The sequence below is a fragment of the Mytilus edulis genome, chromosome 5, assembly GCF_963676685.1.
Source record: "Mytilus edulis chromosome 5, xbMytEdul2.2, whole genome shotgun sequence".
Taxonomy (NCBI): domain Eukaryota; kingdom Metazoa; phylum Mollusca; class Bivalvia; order Mytilida; family Mytilidae; genus Mytilus; species Mytilus edulis.
In genome coordinates, this window is record NC_092348.1 from 85406146 (window position 1) to 85426486 (window position 20341).

At 31.3% G+C, this 20341-nt stretch overlaps 1 protein-coding gene across 1 annotated transcript; it reads right to left on the reverse strand.

Annotated features, from left to right (window-relative positions):
* Positions 1–976: 976 nt before the first annotated feature.
* On the reverse strand, positions 977–19472 carry LOC139525526 (cytochrome P450 10-like). The gene is made up of 12 exons (XM_071320921.1): positions 19352–19472; positions 16422–16542; positions 11868–12038; positions 11222–11418; positions 8049–8239; positions 7261–7481; positions 6643–6783; positions 4560–4726; positions 3705–3783; positions 2566–2725; positions 2345–2388; positions 977–1220 (listed from the first exon to the last, which is right to left on the reverse strand). Exons 2-12 carry the CDS (start codon positions 16539–16541, stop codon positions 1107–1109), a joined length of 1605 nt encoding a protein of 534 aa, XP_071177022.1. The 5' UTR covers position 16542; positions 19352–19472; the 3' UTR covers positions 977–1106.
* Between the last annotated feature and the right edge of the window lie 869 nt (positions 19473–20341).

Consider the following 20341-nt stretch of genomic DNA (forward strand, 5'->3'; position numbering starts at 1 on the left):
AAAAATGCGACAGAGTTGTGAACGCAATAATTTAAACTCACATTTTGAAATATTTCATATGAATTAATAAGGATTTTTCTCAAAATTGTAAAAATTAAAATCGCATTTAAGGATGTATTCTTCTGACTTTTCAGTCTCGTTCAGTCTCGTTGAAATCTCGTTCTTGAATTATTTCCAAACCATGTGATAGAAGTGGAAAATATCAATGAATTTTAAAAATATTATAAGCAAACATAAATCTGTGAAAAAATTGTGTATTTACAATGAATGGTTTTTGCGTAATCCAGTTTTCAAATTTTACGACCAATCAAGTCAGTATTTTTAGCCAAAATTTTGAGAAAATGGGTGAGGGATACAAAAAATGATTTTACAAGAATCATGTACATCCCATATCATTTTGGTCTTTTCAAATTTCTTAGATATGTCTTTTTTCATTCATTTATAACAAAAAAGTTGAAATAATATGCATTTTGTTCCTAAAACTGAGAAAAATCACAAAAATACAAAATTGACAGCATGGTAAATTTTACACAAAAAAGCGTCAAAATATGATAAAACTTTCTTATATTAACACCTACCTATAGTTTTTGTAAGTAAAATTTATTCAGATTGGTCCACTTTATCTTTATAGAAAGTATGACAAAAAGTTTAATTGTGGAACTGTGATTTTTTTCATGATAATAGCCCAAAAATAGGTAAAATTCGATGAAAAATGGGAAAATCATCAAAATTGGGCATTTTCAAAGGGCCGTAGCAAAAAAAGAAGTACACCACCATATAATTTTTTCTTCACCAATTATTTTGTTTCAGTCTTATAAACCCAAAAATCAGGTTAAGAAAAAAAGTTTAATTCTAGAAATTTTTGGCTCCTCAGAGGTGTACATCCTTAAGTCTAAAATGAAAAAATCGCAATAATAAATGCACACAATAATTTCTGAATTTACAGTATACATTACCAAAGATCAGTATATATGTTATAAATTAAATGTTGGAAGTTTTTAATATTACACAAGTAGAATATCACAGAATCCAACGTAATCAGACAGACGAAAGGCATACAATTCCTCCTCCTGAACGCACATTTATCATTGTATTGAGTGAAAGTGTCAGCCAGATCTAGGAATGAACTTCAGTCGGAGTGGTCTGTCAGGTGTCATTACCGTATTCAGAATAGGTTCAATATCTTCATGATGGTATTCCAACTTGAAATTTTGAATTATCTGAAATAGAAATGTCAAACGTGAAAACTTGGAAATAAAGAAGGCGTACAATTAATGTTGAAAAATCCGAATTCTCATTGATAGTAGGTGTATAAAGGTTTTGAAACATATTAACCTTTCTTCCCCAGGCACAAATTGCTTTAGCTGTAGTTGGAATTTTGTTTTTGAAATATTGCCTGCAATGCTCTTCAACTTCTTATTTGAATTGCAACCGTCAACTGTTGTGATTCTGATGCAACTGATGAGTCTTGTGTAGACAAAATACATCTCTGCTTCACAAATTATACTTGCTTTTTTTTGCATATATGTTTGAGACAATCTGTAACTTCAAAAATATAGTAGTACCAACCTAATCAAGCCCCAAAAGTGAAGTTTTGACTTAATATACTTGACAAAACTGAATATTATACACTGGTATAATGCAATATGTTATACATGTATAACGAACTGTTGAACATTATATCAAATAACTGCTATTAGTGGGTGGCTGTTGAATTGTTTGAGAAAAGATTTAAACAAGAAACACTGTTCTGAAATATTGATTCTCGAAGAGATTCAATGCATGTTAAATTTAACACGGAAATTGAAAAATTTGGAATAATAATCTGCCAATACTCTATCTATCTATGAAAATCTTATGCCTATGGACAATCTCGTAATTTCAAAAATACCAGATAAATGAAATTTCAAAAATACCAGATAAATGACAACAAACATAGGGTGTATCAATTCATTACACACAATCACTACATGCTGATAACAAGTAATGACAGCTTAGATGTCCATTTAAACGTGTGTCGTTTGGTTGTTGCAAAACAATATATCAAAAATATTGAATTCGTAGGCATCTCAAAAAGATATGTCCATAAAAACTGACAACAAAATCAAAACGCTATCAATCAACGGAACTAGTGAAAACAACTCATAATCCTGAATCTACAGGCATTTTCCAAAGAAAATGTTAGATGAACTTGGTTTGATTGGTAGCTATACCTGTCACTTGTATGCAAGTTTTTTTTTATCTTGTTTTGTTATATTAACAGAATAAGGTAAACAATCATTGACATATACCATCATCTTTTTTATTACAGTTCTTAACATGACCACAAAAATATAACTAATACCTTGGTTAACATTATATACATCTCTTGCTCTGCGAATCTTCTTCCTAAAATAAAACAATATTACGATGAAAAAGAAGTTTTAAACGAGAGTCATAGGTTACAAAGTTATAAATTAAATGTTGGAAAACTCTGCTTCAAAAATACAAGGCATATAAAAATACCAATAAAACAGAATATGATAGACATTGAAATAACCAGACATATCTTCTTTAAATACTTGCCAATACACATTCTTGCTCCATGACCCCAGACCAAGTTTGACAAGGATTTGAACTTTCTGTCCATTTCACCGTCCAGCCATCTCTCTGGTTTGAAGCTCTCTGGATCTGGATATAGTTTAGGATCATGGTACATAGCATATAAGTTCCCTTGGACATGAGTCTTTATTTAGAAATGAAAAAGTACATAACTGAAGATAAACAATTCAAAAAAAGCCAACATATGTTCGAGAGTGACATACTAAATAAAACGAAAGATAAAAGTTTACATTCAAAAAGCTTCTGAACTTAAAACACATTTGTTACGAAATTATCAAATGTATATATTCTCCATTAAATGGTTTTACGTTTAATTCTTGTTAGAACTTCGATGACATTTACTGAAACTTTTTAAGCGAGTAAAAACTAAAAACTGACATACTTTATGTTTATCAGAATCATACACGATATCAAAACTACGTGATGTATGTTCAACTATGTTGTATTTATCCTCTTGTTTCTTTGATGTATGAACTTCCCTTTACAAACTCAACTGACAAGCAACGTTTTCGCTGTCTCAGTCTTCTTAGGATATTTTTACTGAATATTGAATATTAAACTTGTCATTCAAATAAAAGGTTCATATAGCAATACAATCAGGTTTTTATCCACCAATTTCTTATAAAGAAAATGCCAGTACCAAGTCAGGAATATGACAGTTGTTATCCATTCGTTTGATGTGTTTGACTTTCTAATTTTGCCATTTGATTAGGGACTTTCTGTTTTGAACTTTCCTCGGAGTTCAGTATTTTTGTGATTTTACTTTTTGTTATGTATCTATTTTTTCCATTTGCTTAGTGACTTTCCGTTTAAAAAAGTTCATTTGGAGTTCGTTATTTTTGTTATTTAACCTTTGTTTTGTTCAGACAGCTGGTATCAGATTCTATGTTTACCAGGAAAACCTTACGCTGTAGACGAATGCAGTCTGATCTCAGTTTACAATGCTATCATGTTTTACATATACAATAAGAACAATTCTCCTTTAGTTTGATGTGTTTGAGCTTTTGAATTTGCGATTTGATAAGGGGCTTTCCGTTTTGAATTTTCGTTGGAGTTCTGTATTTTTGTAATTTTACTTTTTGTATACAGTTAAAACTACAAACCCCTGCTGGGATAATATACTGGTTGACTTCCAAGTCATCATCAATATGTCTACTTGTGGCAAATGTTATAGGATACAATCTAGAACAATAGTATATACATTTATATCAAACGTGCACTGTTATTTCATCTTGTGAAAACAGGTACGGCGTGTTACCCTTGTATTATTTTCACACAAGATCAAAATCGAAAAGTTATCACATCATAATGGTAGTTCAATGGTTGAAATTCTATTTCATATGATAAAAATATTGTTTCACATTTATACACATTCCCATTAAATCATGATATTCAGCGCTATAAATTAAAGATGGGGAATTGGCTTTCCTCTTTACAATAATCCTCACACAAAAAAACACTTTTTACAAATTCAAAGCAATTCCATAACGTCTTATTGTATCTATTTTTTCTAAAACTTTCATAACTGACACTTCTTCATTCGTTTGAAAGTGGTTTGTTTTATTTTAACACTGAGTCAATTTGTTTAACGCCAAAAATCTGTTCCAATTACCTCTGATTCATAAGTATTTTAAAATTCCATAGGGAGGTAAGGGTTAATTTTGAGAATTGTCATTTTCTTTGATTTCAATAGTCAAATTACTGATAAAAATTCGACTAGATATGAATAATCGTTTAACTTTTAGGAATGTTTGGTTCTCAATGCTTTTCAACTTCGTACTTTATTGACTTTTTTTATTTATTTTTTTGGATTCGAGCGACACTGATGAGTCTTTAGTAGACGAAATGTGCGTCCGGCGCAAATAGAAAATTTCAATCCTGGTATCTTTGACGAGTTTATTTACACATCTTCTGCAACCTAAAGTTAACATTTACGATGTAACAGTGATAAGTCCCACCTGAAAGTTTCCTTGACAACAGCTTTAAGGTATGAAAGCTGACTTAGTATTTCAGGTGTTATTGGTTCTTTGTTTGGTAGCAGATTTTCAATTTCTTTGTACAGTTTATCTTGTACTTCATGATTCTTTGCTAAGCTGTATAGTATCCACAAAGAACTGGTCGTTGTCTGGGAACATGAAATATAAGATATATACATTTAATTAACAAACCCGTTTTCTTTATATATGAACAAAACAAGATGTTGGCTATACGTCAAAAGATAGTACCCATAGTGTTGTCTGTAAGTTGTTCATCCCTCTTTATTGTTACTATTGAAATAAAGTTTCCGTCATGAGTTTATCCAGCATTGTTTTGTAAATGATTACTTAACGATATAAACAGCGGTAAATTATAAATATTTAAATATCACAAACTCCTTAGTCCTGTACAATTTGTGTGAAGTCATTAAATATATTCTAATCAGTATAAACACATAGCTGCATGAGGTTTGGATCATGACACCTAAGTAAAAAATAAGCTTTCCATTGAGCCCAGCAACGCGACTATCATTATTGGTTCAACTATGATTTGTTGCGTTCAGTATTCTCTCTTTTTTGCAAGCAAAGTTTATCTTTAGACTTCTCTTTAAACTACAAATACCTCGGCGATTTCCTATTTACAGTGACTTGACTGTAAGTGTTGCTATCCACCAATTGCAATTCATTCAAAATTTTGACCAAATTGCAATTTGTTTTATTAAACCAAATTGTTCAACTGGTCAGAAATTTGAACCAACTGCTGTAGAAAACCACAGTCAAGACTGAAAGTGCAAGGTGATAAAATAAAACATACTTACAATCCTATAAGACTTTAACTCCACTTTATTGATGGTATTTTTAAACCAGTCTATCAATCTGTATAGTTATATTATAGCCATTACCATACTAAAGGTGAACTGTTTTATTTTTAATTGCTATAAAAATGTCCAAACTAAGCTTTAATATAGTTTTTCTTTCGAAAAGTATTCTATATTCATAAGAATCACACATTATGTGAATAAAAACATTTCATATTCAGTAAAATATTTGTGAAATTGCAATATGTTTGTAGGAAGGGGAGATAATCTTTTTTGGTTTCAAAAAATCTTTATTCAAAAGAATAGTATTTTAGGTTATCTCCACAAGGAAACTTATCAATAGCATATTGTTATTTCACACATATTTTACTGAATATATGATGTATTATTTTAAATGATATATGATTCTTATAAATATAAAATCCTTTTCAAAAGAAAAACTATATAAAAGCTTAGTTTGGACATTTTTATAGCAATTAAAAATAAAAAGGATTTTATATTTATAAGAATCATATATCATTTAAAATAATACATCATATATTCAGTAAAATATGTGTGAAATAACAATATGCTATTGATAAGTTTCCTTGTGGAGATAACCTAAAATACTATTCTTTTGAATAAAGATTTTATGAAACCAAAAAAGATTATCTCCCCTTCCTACAAACATATTGCAATTTCACAAATATTTTACTGAATATGAAATGTTTTTATTCACATAATGTGTGATTCTTATGAATATAGAATACTTTTCGAAAGAAAAACTATATAAAAGCTTAGTTTGGACATTTTTATAGCAATTAAAAATAAAACAGTTACCTTTAGTATGGTAATGGCTATAATATAACTATACAGATTGATAGACTGATTTAGTAATACCATCAATAAAGTGGAGTTAAAGTCTTATAGGATTGTAAGTATATTTTATTTTATCACCTTGCACTTTCACATTTTGACTGAACAATTTGTTCAATATTCTGACCAGTTGAACAATTTGATTTTATAAAACAAATTGCAATTTGGTCAAAATTTTGAATGAGTTGCAATTGGTGGATAGCAACACTAACAGTCAAGTCACTGTAACATGCATATTTAAAATTTAATATACGTAAAAAACACATTTTACTAGCATTTAAGGAGCTTGCTCAATTATAACAAAGTCAAATAGATACAGATGAACGATTTAACCAGCAACTTATGTCTTAGTGATGAAATCCAATAAGTATGAATAATATTTTAGTTCTTACCGTTTCTGTTGCGCTGACGAGAAGATCGGTCGCTGTAGACAAAGCTTCGTCTGGGGTGAGTGACTGATTCGACAGTAAGTATGTTAGGAATGGTACGTGGTCATTGCTCTGGTTCTCGGTAGACTGAAGCTGCTTAGCTTTCTATCAAAATATAAACAGTTTTTTTTTATTGTAGTAACATGATATTAAAGTTTTGATCATTTCATACTCTTTCACAAAAGATTTTCAATTTTCTCCTGGAATTGAATTAAGTTGTTATCCTTTTTCTGTCTACGACTTTTTCAAAATACAAAATGTATATAATCGAGCAAAGCGAAATGCTAACAAAAGTTTTATTAAGTTACATATATGTCGAATTTATTTACTTATGGTTACAAAAAACTCTAGAAAAACAAAACAAAATATAAAAGAAAACAACAAAAAACATCATGACAATGCGTTTCTTTTTCAATCTTTCTACAATTAATAGACTAATAATACATAAGTCAAAGTTAAACACTTTACGCCACATCATCACGCATAATCCATTATAATTACATAAAGTAAACTTTGATTGGCGCTTGCGATAACTTAAATGTTGCCTACTCTGTGGGTATCAATGTCATTATATAAAAATACCTTATCTACATAAGATCGTCCTATTTTCAGGATATTGTCTGTATATTGTTCATACTGTTTCCATGTTTTAGTAGGGTATAATTTATATATTGGCAGATTGTACATCAACGGTTGCATCAATTTAAAGAAACCATGTAGATTTATGATAAAGTCTTGGGCTTGTGCTGGTGTCCTATCTCCAAGGCATCCTATTCTTTCGTCAAACAAAAATATTCCTATTGCTAAAATATTCCAAAATTTAAATAATGTGGTTGGAATTTTAAATCCTATTGCTGAAATATTTGATTATTCAAGACAGATATTGTGGGTCGAATTAGTTCCAATCTTTTGTTTGAGCTTTGCGCATTACAGAAAATCAGAAGGAGAAACATAATATAACTTTATATATATGTACATGTGAGCGACAAACGTATAATTCATTGGAAATTGGTTCCTATACATTTAAACATTGCAGCATTTGCAAGACGAACAAAACGTGCAATTGGCGTTGTTTGCTCAGTAGTTTTGTTTTAACATATTCCTTACGGAAACATGAGATATAGATATCAATGCAGTACTAATACAATGGAACAGTTGGAACTGATTTTGGAAACAATGTTGACCTTTTAAAAATCTGTATTAAAACTTTTCAGAACTTCGAATTTGATTTTGAATAGTTTCCATTGATCTAAATTATTTCATGTGGTACAAGCGATAGTATCATTGTAGGCGTATTTACTGGAAATTTTTGTGTAATAATAGATATATTAGAGAGTGTTAACCGAAATTCTTATATATTATAAGCTTACATTCCATGGACCACTTAAATAAATCTGTCTCTAATCCTTTGATCTCGCATTTGTCATCAAGCCTGACCATAAGATGTTTAACAAAGTCTTCTGCTACTATATCCAATCCCTCACAATATGCCATCACCTCTTTCATTTTCAACATTTTCTTACTGACCACAGTTCTGTGTTTGTGCCACTCTTCACCCTGTCTATATATGTATACTACAAGTCAATAATGAAAAACAGAAATCAAGTACATTGCAGATTCTCGTATGATGCAGAAATGTCGGATGTAACAAAGCACGTGATTTGAGAAAGAGACAGGTATATCCACGTAATTAACGACATGTTTTGGAAGTCTTTGATATATTGATACCCGAATAGTCGTCTGATCTGTTTATTTAAAGACTGTTTACTTTGCGATTCTCCAAGTTTTGGTTTTATGCGATTTTTTTTAACTTGGTGTGTACCTGGCTTTATAATATAATTCATAACATACAGTTGTTTGAAGATCCACATTTATCTCACATATATTACACTGTTCTAGGCAAGTTTATCAATCAGTTCACCTCTAAAATAGAAACAATTCCAAAAACGCGTAAGTGATAATCTTTTGATTCAAATGAATAACCGACGAGCGGAATTTATAGAAGTCACAGCTCCCTAGAGCTCCTATCCGCATTTGTAATTTGTAATTTGTATTGCAAATTGGTTCTTTCCATATGAAAAGCCTCATACAACTATTTTGATTCAAAATGAAACATTGTACACAAAAATATTTCATTCAGTCTAATAAATGTTTAGTACAGGCAACCGATGTTAGAAAGATTTTTAAGGAGTAAAGCGAATACAAAGTACGACTACATAGACACATCAACTAAGGTATACATATTTTTCATTTAATGGTGCTTTTGATTACTGCTTAATAGCAATTTTATAATGGAAAACTGTAATAATCATCGCGTTTGTGATGTTTACTTCTCAACTGATCCTCTTTTACAATGTCAAGATGTAAATCGAGATATGTAGCTAACTTAACACATCTGTTGTTAACCTTTATTTCAATTTCAAAGGGACACAGTCACCAAACTTCATTGAAATGACATAAATAATATACTACAGTAGTGAAACATGAAGTATAAAGCTAGGCTTGTTTCATTCATCTTAAAAAAAGCCCCTCCGTTGAATCTACTTTCGAATAAGGATATTTTTGTAGAAAGCAACGGCAAATAAAGGCAACAGTAGTATACCGCTGTTCAAACTCATAAATCCGTGGACAAAAAACAAAATCGGGGTAACAAACTAAAACTGAGGGAAACGCATAAATATAAGAGGAGAACAACGACACAACACTACAATGTAACACACACAGAAACGGACCAAGCATCAGACAAAATCCCACGAGAATAACAAATATAACATCAAAATCAAATACATGAATTAGGGATAGACAAGTACCGTGACAAGTCTTATCGCAATGTCAATTTACACTCAAAAATAAGAGAAAACAAACGACGCAACGTTAAATTGTAACACACACAGAAACGAACTATAATATAACAATGGCCATATTCCTGATTTGGTACAGAACATTTTTAAAGGAAAAAATGGTGGGTTGAACCTGGTTTTGTGGCATGCCAAACATCGCACTTTAATGGCAATGTTAAATATAACATTGAAATGACAACATAATATTACAGGACTACAATACAAATAAATAGGAGAACGTATTAGACAAAGAAACACATGATTAATGAATAACAAAAAGCATCAGGTTTAAAATTTAATACGCCAAAAACGCGCCTCGTCCACACAAGACTCACCAGTGACGCCCAGATATAAAAGATCGAAAGCGAAAAAAAGTACAAAGTTGTACAGCACTGAAGATCAAAAGTTGAAAAAGGTGTCAAATATGGCTAAGTTTTTATGCTTGGGATAAGAACATCCTTATTATTTAGAACAATTAATGCTATTGCAAACAGTAAATTTTATCAAATGAATATAACAGATACACATAATGAAACTGAAGTATTAACTCATTACATAAAACAAACACGAATACATAATGAAAGACCAACACAGAATAGACACACCCGACTCAGTCCAGGCCTTGAAGGCATAAAACTTTGCTCAGTGCTCGGAGCACAAAAATCATTCTCGAAACATGAAATCCAGCAATTTGATTGGTTGATTCTCGAGTCTGAGTACAAAAATCGTGCTCGAAAGTTTTATGACCGTGAGGCCTCAACGCAGTAAATTATGAAAATGACGTCACATACGATGGTGAAAAGGCATTAAAAATTACGTCACATTTGAATATATGAAATTTCTGAAACAGCAGAAAAATGACGTCACATATGAAAAACTATATCTCAAAAGTAAGATAGAATGAGGATTGATTAAAGATTAAAATAGAACTGAATACTGATATTGCATTTAAACACAATGCATATTGCAATACTTATTAATAGCAATTAACTATAATATATATATGTGCAGTTTGTTATGAATCAAACATTCAAACATGCATTTGACAAAAGCAAGACATATGAAACAACACATTTTATTTATTACATTTTTCAAGTGAAGCCTTCGACAAGCAAAACACCCAACACCTCATAAAATATATAAGACAGTTACTTGATCTGGTTTTCTTAAAACTCTTCTTCAAAGTCGTTATCGATCTGTGCCAAGCCGAACACAGATTTAGTGTACTGTAAAATAGGTAAAGAAATCTAACTTATACTACTATAGTTATCCCGACTATCTAGCTATAAAAAAAATGAGTGAAAATAGACAAATTAAATGAACACAGGACACATAGGGAATTAATTAGTTGAGATGAATCGCTTAACATTGGCGATTAGAACTCATACCGAAATAGAAAAAGGTGTAGTGGTACAATAAGAGACGATATTTAGAGAAAGTACTATTGTTATGAAAATACGAGTTGATGACAGCAAGTAAGGAATGTGACAGTTCTTGTCCATTCGTTTGATGTGGTTCATCATTTGATTTTGCCATTTGATTAGGGACTTTCCGATTTGAATTTTCCTCAAAACTTAGTTTTTTTGGGATTTTACTTTTTTCTATGACCCCCACACAGCACGAGAGACAAACTCAGTCAATGAAATATGGTGTAAAGGTTCGTGAAAAAATCAATATGTATTCATTTCATTCAATATACATACGCATTAACCAGCCCTAATCCTATTTTCTTTTTCCTTCGATAATGTGCCATTGGTTCCATTTCTCTTCTGTTTGGGTATTTGCCCTCTGAACGGATAACCTTGTTGTACTCAAGAGGGTCACTGATTACTACGGTTGATATTGCTCCTATTTGCTCTTTATATATTGGTCCATAGTCGAAAGCTCTTTGTTGGTAGGCCTGTGAAGTAAAAAATACATATGTTGGTGGCTTTCTGCTGTTGTCTTCTCTATGGTCAGGTTGTTGTCTCTTTGACACATTCCCCATTTCAATTCTCAATTTTATGTATATAGTAATGATTTTAAATGTCCCTTTAGTATCTTTCACCTCTGTTTTATGTGATACTTCATAACAGATTACATCTATTTTTATAGATGATAAATTCCTTTTCTCCAACAGAAGTTTGTTCTTTTAAAATCCTTAAAGAAGATAAACAATTACAGTTAACTCAGTTGTTTGTTTTTGACAGAAACGTATGAATTAATGAAGACAAATGAAAGAAGAAAAAACGAATAGAGGCATGTGAGTTTTGATTAAAAACTTAAACATTTATACAATAAAAAATAGAACCAAAAAATATCACTTGTTATTATCCTATCAAATCATAAACATCAGTTATACACACTTACCTTAAACATTTTATTAAATCTAGGTCCATCTTTCTTAAAGTAATCAAACAATGTTCCCACGATCGGTAGCCCTTTAGGCCCTGGAATATCTTCAAACAGCTGTGTTTTGTTTTCATTTACAGTAGTTGTTGCATCTTTTGTTTGCAGCGTATGTGTTTTTCTGAATGGACACTACAACATGAAGAATATCGGCTATACACAATGATGTTATGGAATATCATGTAAGACGTTAGGAACATTTTGGTACGCCATGTCAACATGCTCATATTCGTAAACCATACAGTCATTTTATGTAAAAGTACTATACATTCACTATTATATGTTTTTGTTCCTGATTATATCTGTATTTTAACAATACTCGTATGATTATTATCATTGCTTATTTGAAGATAATTTCATTAAGTTATCACGATAGGTATAGTGTCCGGCTAGGATCGGGGGTTTTCGAGTGATTTGATCGGGCTTTTTCGAGTGTGACCACTTTTTTCGAGTGATTATCATCAAAATGTAAACAAACAGACTTACTTTCTGACAAGACGGGATATAGACGCTTCCGTTTAACATACATGAATATACAATGTGTGTTAGTATTAAAAATAAAAAAAATATATTATCAATCCGATATCTTTTTTTGTTAAAAAAGTTGAATTTAGCCTTAAAATGCTATTATTCCGAAAAACAGAATAAAGCCAATTTTATACACATACCAATCCAAATGTATAAGCAAAGAAAAGTTGGATTTAGACGTACGTACATATAGTGTGTTTAGCTGATAAATAAAGGCAACAGTAGTATACCGCTGTTCAAAACTCATAAATCTATGGACAAAAAAACAAAATCGGGGTAACAAACTAAAACTGAGGGAAACGCATTAAATATTAGAGGAGAAAAACGACACAACATTAAAATGTAACACACACAGCAACGGACTAAGAATTAGACAAAATTCGATGAGAATAACCAATCTAACATCAAAACCAAATACATGAATTTGGGATAGAAAAGTACCGTGACACGTCTTATAGTAATGTGAATTCACACTCAAAAATAGGAGAAAACAAACGACACACCGGAAACACAATGTAAAATGTTACACACACAGAAACAAACTATGATATAACAATGGCCATTTTCCTGACTTGGTACAGGACATTTTTAAAGAAAAACATGGTGGGTTGAGCCTGGTTTTGTGGCATGCCAAACCTCGAACTTTGATGGCATTGTTAGATATAACTTTAAAATGACAACATAATACAGGACTACAATACAAATAAATAGCAGAACGTATTTGGCAAAGAAACACATGAATAATAGATAACAAAAGGCATCAGGTTTAAAATTCATTACGTCAAAAACGCGCCTCGTCCAAACAAGACTTACCAGTGACGCCCAGATATAAAAGTTCGAAAGTCAAAAAAGGAGTTTCAAAGTAGTACAGCTCTGAGGATCAAAAGGTGATTGAAAAAGGTGGTGCCAAATACGGCTAGGGTTTTTTGCTTGTGATAAGAACATACTTATTATATAGAACAATTTATGCTATTGCAAACAGTAAATTTTATCAAATGAATATAAAAGATTTACATGATAAAACTGACGTCTTAACTAATTACAGAAAACAAAACCCGAATACATAATACATTGAAGACCAACACAGAAAATAGACACACCCGACTCAGTGACAAACCAGGCCTGAACGCAAAAAGTCATAACCATGACGTCACATACGAAGTGGTGAAATGGCACAATATTACGTCATGCAGACATGTGAATTTCTGAAACAGCACAAATATGACGTCATATTTGAAAAATTATGTCTAAAAATAAGATAGAAATAGGATTTATTTAAGATTATAATAGAACTAAATACTGATATTACATTTAAACATAATGCACATTGCAACACTAATCAATAGTTATACATATATTTTATATATGTCTGGTTTGTTTTGAATCTAACTTCAAACATAAAAATCGTACAGATTACGTTGCAAAAAATCAAAACTAATAAATGAAGGAGGTGATTAATTTTCTTTACCATAACACATGAATTTAATAGAAAAGACGTCAACCAATTTGACAGAATCCGATGAAAATTACAAATATAACATCAAACTAAATACATGAATTTGGGATAGCTAAGTACCGTAACACGTCTTATAGTAATGCGAATTCACACTCAGCAAAACAGTCACAATCGGGAATAATAAACTATTTATAATATTGTTTACTGTCAATAGAATTATGAAATTTAATTCAAATTTAATTGTAATAAGAATATTAGAAGAACGGGTCGGATTTAGTGTGTATATGTTTTTTTTTATTTTTTTTATTCGATTTTATGGAGGCAGGGGGCAGCCTTCTTTCATTAGAATAATTCGTATTAAATAGCATTTTTCTATTTCTTCTCTGCTGTCCAGTAGGTTTCTTACTGCGGTTTTTTGGTAAACATTTGCGCCATAAGCACATGCTACAACCGTAGCGATTTCAAAAATAAAGTTCATTCTTTTATGGTTGTGACTAATTATCTATATCCTGCACAGAGTGTAAACGAAACAGTGATATGAAAATCTGCTTTAATTTGATTTTCTGATCCAGAATCAATGATATTACGGCATCTCATAGGCTATTAGCTAGGTCATTGCAGACCTTCAAAGGTTACGACGATGTGTATTTCGTGTGAAAAATACTACACCAAGGATTCGCGTAATTTTTGATTCAACACAATGAGAGTATTGACCATATTAAGACAAATAGTTTTAACAACTTGTGAGAATGGGATACCATTTGATATCAACTCTGGTTATTTAATTCAAATAGAATCAACTCGCTATATTATATTGAAATTAAATAACTAGAGTTGATATCGAGCGATATCCTTTCTCACTTGTTAAGAAACCTATAAATACTTTCTCAATGTTATATCAAAACTTTATGAAAAACCTAAAGCGAGGTTACCTTAATCTTTGTAAACCAGTCACCAAAATATTGTCTGTAAAACTGTAAAATCATCCCTTTTTAGCTCATCTGGCCCAAAAAAGAAGGTCAAGTGAGATTTTCCCATCACTTGGCATTTGTCGCAGTCCATCTTTGTCAAAGGGTTAGCTTTTACAAAAATTATTTCCTCTGAGTCTACTGGACTAAGTTCATTATAGATAAAGATAACTGTAAACAGCAAGACTATTCAGTAAAGTAAGATCTACATACAAGTCACCATCACCAAAACAAACATGAATGCTTTTTTTTGTCTTCAATGTCGAAGATTGTCCTTTGTTTAATATGCATTGCAGCACATATATAAACCAAGGTGAGAGATACGGGCTCTTTAGAGACTCTAGTTTGTTTATTAAAATCCAATAACTCGAAAACGTAAAATCTAAAGTTATAAAATCCGAAAAGGGGGATATCTTAATAGATATAACAATTCTCCGAAAATTAATGTAAATTGGTAACAGCGTTTTTGAATTATTTTCCGACTTGCTGACGACGAACGAACGGACAGCGGTATACCATAATACGTCCCGTATAAAAACGCTGGGGTTTACCACGAAAAATATTATTAGCTGTGACAACAAAAGAACCATGAAATGCATGCAGTTGAAAAGATTATGAGTCCCCTGCACTATGTTCTAATGACCTCTTGACAAAAGATCCAACAATTTCTTACTGGAAAGTTATGGTAGAATGTTTTCCGAACAGAATATTAATCAAACAAGGTTAATTTTTATCACAGTAGTAATATGGTTTTGTTATTGTTGGGCAGAAATAATATTGTCCTTCACTTGATTACAATTATAAACTGGAAAAAGTATTTTTTTCAAGTCAAGAATACTTTTGTTTTATCCCAATTTTCTTTGAAAAAAGCCAGACCATTTGTTAAAAAACCCGGACGATTTCACACTTACGCTCGAAAACGCCCAGACTATGATAAACACTCATTTTTATTGTTAGATACAAGGAAATTGTGTTTCTTTGTTGATCAAAACATTTATAGTTATCAAAATAAGTTGGGTAGTCATGAAAAAACGATTATAATTACGAATTAACAGTTAATTGACCTTTTCACATATTTTTTCACTCGAAAAAGCCCGAACTACACTCGAAAAAAAGGACCGAATCACTCGAAAAACCTTGATCCTAGCCGGACACTATACCTACCGTGGTTATATAAAACAAAAAATATGTAACTAAAGATTCCGGTTTCATTAGGTATTTACCTGTTAAAATTTGAACAATTTCATATTCAACGTTTGCTTCCCAGTATCGGACGATGCGGAAAACAGTTAGAAGAAATAAATATTACAAGAAGTTTTGCTTTGAAAGTGACACCATTTGTTGTGTTGTTACTCACCATTGATGACAATAGAATGAAAAGATCAACTTTAATACCATATTACCTGAAAATGAACTTTCGGGGCTTTTTTTAAAAAAGACATGCAATTGCTATATTCTTGGGGTTCTTTGTTGATTTTACCTTCGTCTCTCCGTTACATAATCAAGGATACAATTCCATAAACATTAATTAAATTTGTAATATTTTTAAGGAAGAAAACATACTCTCTCCAATGTCGTTGTATCAACACGAATCACTTCTGTCCCTGTTGCTTTTATTGATTCCGAACGTTTAGATGTGCTGGAAAATTGCAGCACAAGTTTGCTACTGTGTCTCATGGCCATTCTATAAACATACATTTATAAAAATTAGTTTGGGTTATTTGTACCTACCTTAGTTTTTCATACAAAATTTTGCTCGTAGAACCTTATCCAAAAACTATATATTTTATTTTTTGTTTAGAGAACGTTTTTGATAAATTTAAAATCTTTAAATCTCTAATTACCAATGCATATTCATTTTTAAAATTGTTATAATGTACTATCATATTATTTATTTATGTATTTATATGTTCAGATCGATCTTGTTTATTTGTTCTCTAATGTGTATATGATGTAATGTTGTCATTGTACAATTTTTTAAATTCTAAAATGCGTTTCTTTCTGTATTATCAGTAGTACATGTTCAGTAAGTACTTTTGCATTCATTATTAGATATATTTGTGGCCAAAAATAAAAGTAAAATTTATCTTGTTTTCTATTCAGAGCCAGAGATAATTTCAGTGGTATTTTTAACATTGTCATATGAGCGGGAGGTTCAGCTACTCATAAAACCAGGTTCAACCCAATATTTTTTACTTAAAATATCCCGTTACACGTCAGGAATATGGCAGTTGCTACAAGTCGGTTTCTATCTATGTTAGCATTTGTTTTTGTAGAAGTTCAGTGTTTCTGTTGTTCCGTTGTGTTCCTCTTACAGTTGATGTGTTTCCCTCGGCATTTGTTTGATTCCTGATTTGTTTACGTTTATTCGATTTTATATGACTATTGAACAGCGGTATAAAAGTGTTGCTTTTATTTATTGATACATTAGTTTTCATTTAAATGATATGAAAAATAATTTAAAAAAAATATGCTATGGAAGTTAAAAGGGTTGCAAACCTGAATAAGAAAAAAATCATGATCAGGGCCCATACTTATCATAACAAAGCAGTTATTTGAAGTCGTTTGTCTAATAAACATGTGTTTCATATCTGGTTGTGTACAAGAAAACTCGTTGATACTTGTGCTTCATGTGTGTTATCTTCCTTTTGTTTCCTTTTTTTGGTATCACCTCGTTCTGATTTGGATGATTAATAGTTTGATTTCCATAACGTCAAACAACTAGTGAATGACTTACTTATAATATGTAGAAAGAAGGTTAAAGCTATCTATGGAAGTTGTCACCTTTTTGCTGACATTTCAGATTTTATTAAATTTATATCCGTTGTCTTTATGATACTGGTAACGTAGGCGGAAAGTGCAAATTTCATAAATACACTTAACGTCATTGGTAAAAATTATTTCGTGAAATCCAATGGTGATAAAGGGGGGAAAGTTACGAAGGGGACAACCAAGCACCAAAAGCAGATGAAAAGCATGCAACACCATGCTCAAAATAAATTCATAAAAAAACACGTGTCATTGAAACAAATGACTGTGTGGCACAGGCACTTGTTCCTGTGTTGTGTGGTCTGTTTGAATAAGTAGTCCCTGTTTTTCACTAGTAGCAAGCCCCCTTTGTTTTGATGTTTACAATTAAGTTAAAGAGATAAGTCATTTGTTTTTGTGTAGCGAATAATGTCGCACACAAGAGGGAAGAAAGATATCAAAGTAAACACGGGCGAATATACAGTTGATAAAATAGAATATCCAAAGCAGATAATCAAAGAGCAATAGTCAAAGGCCAGATCATGCAATAAAGCAATATAACTGAAAGTTAAAGACCAGAAATCATACAATAATCTTTTAAACATAACCCAACACATTGTTTAAATCAAATTTTCAGCCAGTTGATACGGATAGGAAAGCATGTATCGTCTTGTATACTAGTTGCATTCATTTATCTAATCATAGCAAATGCAATTCCGACGATAAGCTCTACTTTGTGATAGAACAGAATTGTGATAACAATAAAAGCAACCAATCCTTTGTATAATACAATAACGATTAAATGACAACAGATAGCACCAAAAAAACGTCCCATTATTTTTTTGAATATGATGGGGCTATATGTATTGTCAAGCTGAAATATAAGTCCATGCACAGACAGACACATATGAAACAAAAACACAATGCGGCAAAAAACGTCGTATTGAATCTCAATAAAGTGCGACAAAAGTATCGAAATGGTAAGCGTCGACTGTTAAATGTGACAAATGTGGTATAATTAATTGCCAATGATAACTAATATAAAAGATAGATGTATATGTTGAGGTCTTTGTCCTTTGGTCTGTGTGTATGTCTCATTAGTATCCAAGCTGCATGTTTCGGGTTATATCTTTAGTTGAATGATATGAAGGGTCAATCAAAATCAAGCCAAGAGAACAAAATATTACCAAATGGAGAAAACTTAAATAAATGTAAAAAGGCAATTTTTCGCTACATTGAAGACCTGTTGGTGACCTTCTGCTGTTGTTTTTTCTATGGTCGGGTTGTTGTATCTTTGGCACATTCCCCATTTCCATTCTCAATTTTAATAATAAAAAAAAACTTAAGATTGGCAATACGAGCTCCATTGAAAAACGGACAGATGTCACGCAGAACAAAGAACTTCCTGCTCCACTAATGACATCTGTTATGTTGCTCACGACAGGCATGATTTTTTGATAAAGCAATTACCAGTTAAAACGTACTGAAGTTAGATTTTTAATTCTTATTATTAGTCTTTTGTAAACAATAAATTATAGCAATTCAGCACATACACACACAGCTATCCCGACCCCAAATACAGGAGAAAAAAATTATAGGAAGATTAAAAAAAGAATTAAAAAATCTCGATATTGCAATTTTACTACTCCAAAATCACTTGTTCTTATGTTTTTTACTCAGGGATACAATTTTGCTATTTAATAAAATATTGTTATTTCGTGAACATTGTGAAATGTAGAACTTACTTTTTGATATCTTTCGTTCTTATTCCAGCTGTTGGCTCTTCAAACACAAATTGTATTTCCGTATTTAAGTTGTAAGACGGATTATTCCTGATGAATTTTTGAATGATTGGTCAATAAATCTGCTTCTATTTCAATGACAACACCTGATCACGAATCACCTAGTGTGAAAATCGCGAAAAACAGATACTTAGTTTTACGCCCTCACATACACTGTAAATGATGCCTTTTAGAACTTTCACAGCATTTTTCTTGACGTCAATTATATTAAACATAATCTCCACGTTTTTTTATTAATGTGGAATGTTCCTTTTATTTATTTTTGAAACCATTAAACTTGTCAATCTCTTTGGCTTCTTTGCAGAAATATACTTTGAAATATACGTAAAATTTTGACGATATATTTAATTTTCAGTCTTAGATTTTTCTCCTCTGATGCATTTATCAAAAATCTCTATTGGAATTTATTTATGTATATGTCTGTTATAAGTTCTTTCAAAATAAAAAGGAGCTTTCAAAAAGGGGTGGTTTCTTCATAGGTGGAAAAACAGGCAACACTATGACAAATATAAATAATCAAAGACGAAGACTTTTAAAAGTAAAATAATTCTATAAAGAACATTAGGCATGTAGCAACATAAAACTCACGAAAAACTGGAAATTAACTGCAGACGCTTCAGAGTGTAGCCGTTCCTGCTAAAATAGTTTCACCCTCCATGTTCCAAGTAGAACCATCTGGTGATAAGCATACACTAGGGAAGAACAATACGACAAATATAGAATATTATAGGGAATGTGTACCACTAATTTTCTATAAAAAGTAATAACACAAAATTACTGAACTCCGAGGAAAATTCAATCGGAAAGTCCCTAATCACATGTCAAAATCAAATGCCAAAACACATCAAAAGAATGGACAACTGTCATATTCCTGACTTGGTACAGGCATTTTCAAATGTAGAAAAGGGTAAATTGAACCTAGTTTTATAGCGC

Bases quoted from the DNA above. Each gene is read 5' to 3' on its own strand.
- LOC139525526 (XM_071320921.1), bottom strand. From the start codon at position 16,541: ATGGCCATGAGACACAGTAGCAAACTTGTGCTGCAATTTTCCAGCACA. The intron at 7,482-8,048 runs GTAAGCTTATAA...GGAATATTTTAG, and splicing joins ATTTAAGTGGTCCATGGAAT to CAATAGGAATATTTTTGTTT. The intron at 6,784-7,260 runs GTATTTTTATAT...ATATTTTGATAG, and splicing joins GACGATCTTATGTAGATAAG to AAAGCTAAGCAGCTTCAGTC.